A 7,557-nucleotide genomic window follows, 5' to 3' on the forward strand; every position below is an offset into this window, starting at 1 on the left:
AGGCTATATATCATCACGCTATGACTAATAGGAGCAGAGCAGTAATGGCTAATCTCAGAAACTAGGAGTTTCAACTGAATAATTCTTTTGTGTTGGACAGCCCTTTGTTCCTGGAATGCTATAGGCTATATATATCGTCACGCTATGACCAATAGGAGCGGAGCAGTAATGAAACATGATGCAAAAACGGGGACAATTTATTAGTTTTGAGAGCTTCTGTTGCGTGCGCTGCGTAAACGGTTAAAGTTATGCAACAATAATGTATGACGGGATTGTTCCTCTTAAAAAGTTCTACAAAAATATATCATAAAACAAAGTCCCCCACTGCATCGGTCTTCCCGAACGTGTTCAACTCAAAAACTACCCAACGTATTAGGATAAAATTTGGTATGGAGACAGTTTGAGACCCTGGGAGGAACATAGGCTCCCGGGAAAATATATAGCGTGACTTTTATAACGGAAAACTTTAGCCCGAAAAACTATAACGCGGGCGGAGCCGCGGGCAAAAGCTAGTAAATCAATAAAAAGTTAATTAAAATCAGCGTGTTTTATTTGTCATCTCTAGGTTAAATTTACTCGTTATTATAAGTTTTAAAATATTTATTAGTTACGTGGGAAGTTATTACTAAAATATTTCATTAAAGTATTTAAGTAACAATCACACTCGCAGTGATTGGATCAGTACTCCGTACCCGTGTAAACTGTTTTTTTGTTGGGCCCCACAGCCAGCACCGGAAAATTAACCTGCGAATGGGATATTGCATTCCCCGGCTTAGCGCCTGCAGGAATCTGGAGGAAAGTTGAGAGGGGATATTTGGGACAGGAAGTGGGAGAAAGGTGAAGAAACCCTCTTAGGAAGGGAGGAGGAGAGAGTGGCAGGAAATAAGAGCCCACATAGGCCTCAATGTGAATTGGCAATCATGAAGTATACTCACTTACCTGTGTGCTTAGGACCGCGACAAATGTCCCTCCGTTCATGTGCGTGCATCCGGTATGGAGACCGAGAGCACAAGAATTGTCACGGGGTGGGGGGGGGGGTCTGTTAGGCAGTAGGCACTTGGGAATTCCGAAATTCCGCATCCGTGCTGTGAAGCTCCAAAAAAAAAAATTGTATCCGTAATTTTTTGTATAAAATTCTCCATATATGTAGGTATGTTAAGATGAAATAGTGTTCAATGAATTTTTATTACTTTAAATATATTCCACAAAAATTAAAACTGTCTAAAAAAATCAGTTATCATAGTGAGTTTGTTATATTCTAGGAAAAGTGGGTAGATTCGTACGCGGGTCACAATTAAGCAGTGGTTGTCTGTTCGCTTAGATCTTTTAAAATATTCAACGTATTTTAATGCAGTTTTTAATTTAAATTGCGACGTTTTTGTCACTTGCGCGGTATAACACTATCCCCGATGATAGACAAATCACGAGAGCGTAACGATACGATTGAAAAAATGCTCTACTTCAATTCTATTATTTACTTATTCGAAATTTTCGGTTTCCGTATTATATTTTATTATTAGTACAAGATTATATTACCGTATTCATCATAGACAATATAAACAGAAATAAAATACTTAAAAAAAGTCCAACAACTAATTGCAATAAGCATATAAGAATATGAGTAAGCCTATATCTTTATATTGGGCATAGGTAAGTGTATGTAGCTATAGGGGCCGTCTCCACGAACGAGAGAATCGCGGCGAAGGTAATAACCTGACTGACTTATAAACTGACTAGAGAAAGACAAAATCTGTATAAATACAGATAAATCTGTGTACTTGGTAGCACTATGAGAGTTTGAGTGATGAGTACCACCCCCGCCCCTCGGCGCGTTAGTAAAGGCTAAAGCGCGGTATTGATTTCGCGGTCAAACTATAGTTGATTTTTTGAAAATCATACTACATAATATTCAGTATCCATGCATATTTTAATATCAGGGTTAAAATGAAAAAAAAAAAATGACTACTTCATCATATAATCATATAATAATTAAATATTTTCAAGCCATAACAACAACAAAAAAAATAAAAAAGAATATCAAGACCCCAAACACTTTAAACATAAGAGCTCTGTTCCCAGTCACATTCTGGAAATATTTCATTATTTCTCTGTGACCTGCCTCAACATTCATTTCAGCTTCTTGTATATTAGCATCAATCCTGCCAATAGCTTCATCTTGTTCTTTTACCATGTGTGCCAGCTGTTGGAATATACCTCCTAACTCCACAATGGTACTCTCAATGTTGTGCATTGTTTCTGCTCTCTGCTGCACATACAAATCACTATCATCTCTTAGTGCTACTTGTTGGGCTTGCAAGCTAGATGTTTCACCCATATCTATGCTCACTTCATCTTGTAACAAACTAGGCATCTCCTTAATTACAGGAGTCACTCTAGAGAATTGTTCACGTCTGTTATTTTGATGTTTCAAATTTTCGGATCTTACTTCCAGTACCTAAATAAATACAGTACAATACAAAAAGTTATACATTTCTTATAATTGTTATACTAGAAACATCAAATGGAATTATATACATGAACTAGGTTCCGCTAACAGTTTCAACCGCGTCTAACAGGGGTCCCAGAATGAAAGTCTAATTGTTGGAGTCATGCGTATTATTAGAACAATATAATGGTTTTAATGAGCAATTTCCGATTAGCAGCATATGTGTTTACTTTTTTAGAAATAGGCATGCTAACTTCGAGTTTGGTCAAAAATCAGCCATAACAGTTGATTTTTAATTATACTGGAAATCTGACTTAAACTCAGCCAAGCAAATACACAAATGCTGCTATGTAGCAATTGCTCATTCATAGCATACTTTTGTGCTGTTATGTGTATGTGAATCTGTACCTAATCAGTCAGTTAGTCACTGTAAGCCAGCCTATACGACCATAATATAAACATAGACAACTAATTCAAAGGACATTTCTTATGTTTTAATGACCTACTAACCCATATAATATATGAAGGTAAGTATATTTTAGGTTGCATTTTTAATAATATTTTAATTGTTTAAAAGATATGCTTATATGTGCCAACTAACTGTTGTGTGAGGGAATAATATGGTATAAATACAATAAATAAATTGTGTATAACATGTGTTACATCAATCTTGAATTAGAATTTTAGACAATCTTTATCTTAGATTACTAAACACGCTATCTGTGTTTTTTCCCATTCCCTGTAAGGAAAACTCTTGAACAAAAAAATTATTGATTTCTCGAAGTTTGTTATTAAAGTTTACACTATATTTATGATATCCTTACATATTATAAAACCCAGTCCCCCACCGCATCTGTCTGTCTGAACACAATGAAGAAAAAAAATCAAACCAATTTCAATGAAATGTGGTATGTAGATACTATTTCACCCGGCTGAAGTCGGGAGTGTAAGGTGTAGTATATAATAATTATAGGTATATACATTTTGTTAGAAAAAATAGCATTTGAAAATATATTTAGAAATTACTTTTGAAATATTGATATAATAATAATTTATTAGGAAAATACCAATAATGAACAATGTAATATTTCATCACTTGTGCCCAGAAACAGATTTGATTGCGACAAAGAAAACATTACCTTACATGGAAAGAGTTAAAACAAGCATATATGCTTATCCAGGACATGATCCCTGTGGATTTTATCTAAATTTGTTAAGCAATATCTGCATTTACTTCTTATAAAGATAACCAGCAACTTTCATATTCATAATATTAGTAATATATAATTACCTGTTTGAATTGATTGCTCATAGAGGCAAGTCTTGACTGTAAAGCAAGCACCACACTAGAGGAATGACTGTGCATACTTCGGCGCCCTCTAGGCATCTCACCCAACCTGGCAATTTGTTGGTTTAGAGAATTGAGATCACCTTTAATTATATATGTCAATTCTTGTATTTCTGTAGGTCGGTCATCAAATAAAGATTTCTTTTTTGCCACTGAAAAATAAAGAAAATTGTACACAAGTGGTAGAGCTAAAAAGATTACAGCTATATAATTCATTTTGATACTTGAAAATGCATTTACAAAACCAAAAAGACATGCCACATACCATTAATACCAATCATTAATACTAACATTGTGGTTTATTATATTTTTTCCAAGGAAATATTTGGCCCACTAGTTTATTGCATATTTTATACATCAACCAGTGGGCCTGGAAGACCTTTATGACAGACCACATTTTATGTGGACTACCATTCATCATTTTGGTTTGAATTGGTTTGGTGTAGTAAGAGATTAGCCTGTTAAGATTTTCATACAACAATATGTATTACTCTCCTTTATAATATATTCAACACATTCAATAAAAAAAATATAAAGCTATCACTAAACTTGTATTATCCAATAATTTATAACATACTTACACAAGGCTAACTTTTCTAATTTTGCATATGTGCTGGTGATATTTTTGCTGATAACTTTTGCACTACTCATGAACTGAGAATATGTTTCAAGTATCACTGCTTTTCGTTCATCTCTGACAGTGGGTCTAGCAAGCGTTCGACCTTGAAGACTTCGCACAGTCGATATAAACTCATTAGTCCTGTCTCTTGCAGCCATGACGGGTTCAAATACAAAATCCTCAAGAATTTTAAATACGATGTCGTCTTCTTGACCTTCTAATTGAAAGTACTGAGTAGTAGTTGTCGATGTTGGTGCAATTTGGTAAAATTTTGGTTCCGTATGCGAAAGCCCTTTTTTGTCTAGCTTACTGTAAGAGTTCAATTCACTTTCTAAAGGCCTTTCAGTCACACCTCCAATAATTCGCCTCCGAGGTAGCATCGCATTATAATCTAATTTTTTAAAATTATGAAATTAAAACTTCCAGCTCACAACACGACACTCATAAACAGTGTTGCCAGATGATTGTTGCCAAAGAGCATTAGCCACCACAGACTAAGACAAAGGTAATATACTACGTAAGAAGAGGCGGCACTTAGTACATTGATTTTGAACTCACGCACGCATACATGAGCTCAGTTTAGGTAAGATTTTCTACCAACGTTATGCATAAAAAATGACACAAGGCTGCCAACTTACTATCTATTGGCTTCTCTCTAGGGATGTTACTTATTCGATCGATAATTTTATATCGATAAAAATTTATGACGATATATCTTCACAGGTATGTATAAATTATAATTTAATTTCGAATTTTAAAAGTAAAAAGTCTACAATTTTAAATAATTCTCTTAAATTAATAACAAATTATTAGTACAAAATACACACTAGTTTTACAATAGGTAGGTATGCAACGTCCCGAACAACCCTTATTTATCCAACGTCCTGAAGCGTCCGGTCTGGAGTCTGGACTAAGACGCTAACTTTGTATTGTCGGTCTCCATTCACAGAATAAGCCACAAGGTGTACTTATGTAGTATGTACACATTTTCTAATGTGTAACAATTAAAGTTATCTATATTTCAATTAATTATGACAGCAGATATCGAGACTATTTATTCAATACCATTTAATAATATGACTATAGTAATTATTAATTAATAAAAATAAATACTTAACCAATGATTTTATACATAATATGTTAGTGCGGTTTATTTCAATAAACTATTTCGATCAGTAGCATAGTTAGTGCTGAAGATAACCGGAAATATATCTAAGTAATCAATAAAATCTATGGCTCACAAAAATATTAAAGAATACCCACTAATTGTCAGCCGTGAGATAAGCGAAAATAACGTAACGTATAGCCTACAAACTAGTCTAATGTAGTTTTAATGTCACAATGTTGTGCACGCTGTCTTTAGTTGGGTTACTATTACTTTTTTTATAATTACCTTATAGTCCAGTCATTTGGTGAAAAAAAGAGGGTTACCTGGAAATTTTACCGGGAGTTTTGAAAATTGGTCAATTTATAGATTTCGGTATGCTCTTTTTTCGAATTTCAACTTTGCCACCTCGCACCCCCGCCGCTCGCGCCGCCATATTGAAAAAATGGCGCCTAAAAACGGTTTTTTGGGAATATCTCCTTTCCGACGCATTTTACGAAAAAAAATATTTATGTACAAAATAAAACTAGAAAAAATTTCCTACAATTTATGTATGTATAATTTTTTTCATAAAATTAATAGTTTTTGGCGTACGAGCGACACAAAGTACATTTCAATACACTGACGAAATATTGACAACGTCAATTATATTATTTATGTGTGTAACATATACGTAAAATTAGGCAGTATGGTCGAAAGACTATAGCCTATCCTCTGGATGAATAAAAAAAATTATACATGTCACAAGTGACATTTTGAATAACATTTTTTGAAAAAGCGCGGGAAACCTTTGAATTTGGCGGGTGTCTTTTTCATCTTAAATTGAAAATAATTATTTTTATTCAGAAATTTAGTCAGTTAAGTTGTAAATTGTATATAATTTTTCATTATTTATTTAATTGTAGTGTAGTGTATATAGAAAACAACTATTGGTAAGTGTATATTTTATTAATATTTAGTTGGGTGTTGGGATGGACGAGCCCCCAGATCCTGGGGGTGATGTTCCCCAACCATCACATTTTGTAAGAATAGAAACTGCTTCAAGCATAGACACAGATTGTTCAATTTCCAATACAAATAAAAGAAAGCGCATACGATTAAATTAGGTGTGCAAAACATGTAATAAAAAAAAACGCAAAAATGCAATGGCTGTAGATTCAGGTAGAAGTGGATGTCGTTGTGAAGACAGTGACGAAAAAGTCACTGAAAATCCATCACCCCTTATAGCACCGCATACACAAGTTCTTCCATCTCAGGCCTCCCAGTTACCTCCCAATATATCTGATAGTATTAGAAAAGAATATACTGCATTGGATGCTTCACCATTTATTATTCATGTTGCTAGGTCTATTACAGGAGAGGTAACACAGGATCTTAATTTGCATCCAATATGCTTTGGCAGATTTTTGTATAAAAACCAGGTGCCAAACATAGTACGAGGCAGTTTGAAGCGTATCGGTCGGAACAAAATTTCAATGGCATTCACAAGTCACTCAGCTGCAAATTCTTTCTTAAAACATCATGCCTTATTGGAAAAAGGTTATGAAGCTTTTATTCCATCTTTTAATGTTACCAGGATGGGGCTCGTAAGAGGTGTACCGGTGTACATGTCTGTAGAAGAAATAAAAGAAAATATTAGGGTTCCATTAGGTTGTGGTGACATAATAAAAGTAAGACGCTTAAATTTTAAAACAATAGTGGATGGCTCTGCTACTTGGAAACCATCCCAGACTATAGTGCTTACTTTTGATGGTCAGGTCCTTCCCACAAGAGTATTTATGTGTTTTAATTCCCTCAAAGTAGAACTATACATTTATCCGTCAATTCAATGCTACAATTGTTGCCGGTATGGACACACTAAAGATACATGCAGATCTAAACCAAGGTGCTATAAATGTGGACAAGGGCATACTGGTACATCTTGTGATTGCGACCAAGATAATAGTTATTGTTGTCTTTGTGGCGGCCCCCATATTGCAATTAGCAAGGTTTGTCCAGAAGCCAGTAGGCAGACAAATATAAAAAAGTATATGGCCCAA

At 34.4% G+C, this 7,557-nt stretch overlaps 1 protein-coding gene across 1 annotated transcript; it reads right to left on the reverse strand.

The window, feature by feature from the left end:
- Window positions 1-1,959: 1,959 nt before the first annotated feature.
- On the reverse strand, window positions 1,960-4,891 carry LOC115453917 (syntaxin-5). The gene is made up of 3 exons (XM_030182642.2): window positions 4,376-4,891; window positions 3,738-3,946; window positions 1,960-2,455 (listed from the first exon to the last, which is right to left on the reverse strand). The coding sequence occupies exons 1-3, from the start codon at window positions 4,791-4,793 to the stop codon at window positions 2,000-2,002; spliced, it is 1,083 nt and encodes a 360-aa protein (XP_030038502.1). The 5' UTR covers window positions 4,794-4,891; the 3' UTR covers window positions 1,960-1,999.
- Window positions 4,892-7,557: the final 2,666 nt, after the last annotated feature.

This window comes from Manduca sexta, chromosome 24, assembly GCF_014839805.1.
Source record: "Manduca sexta isolate Smith_Timp_Sample1 chromosome 24, JHU_Msex_v1.0, whole genome shotgun sequence".
Lineage (NCBI taxonomy): Eukaryota > Metazoa > Arthropoda > Insecta > Lepidoptera > Sphingidae > Manduca > Manduca sexta.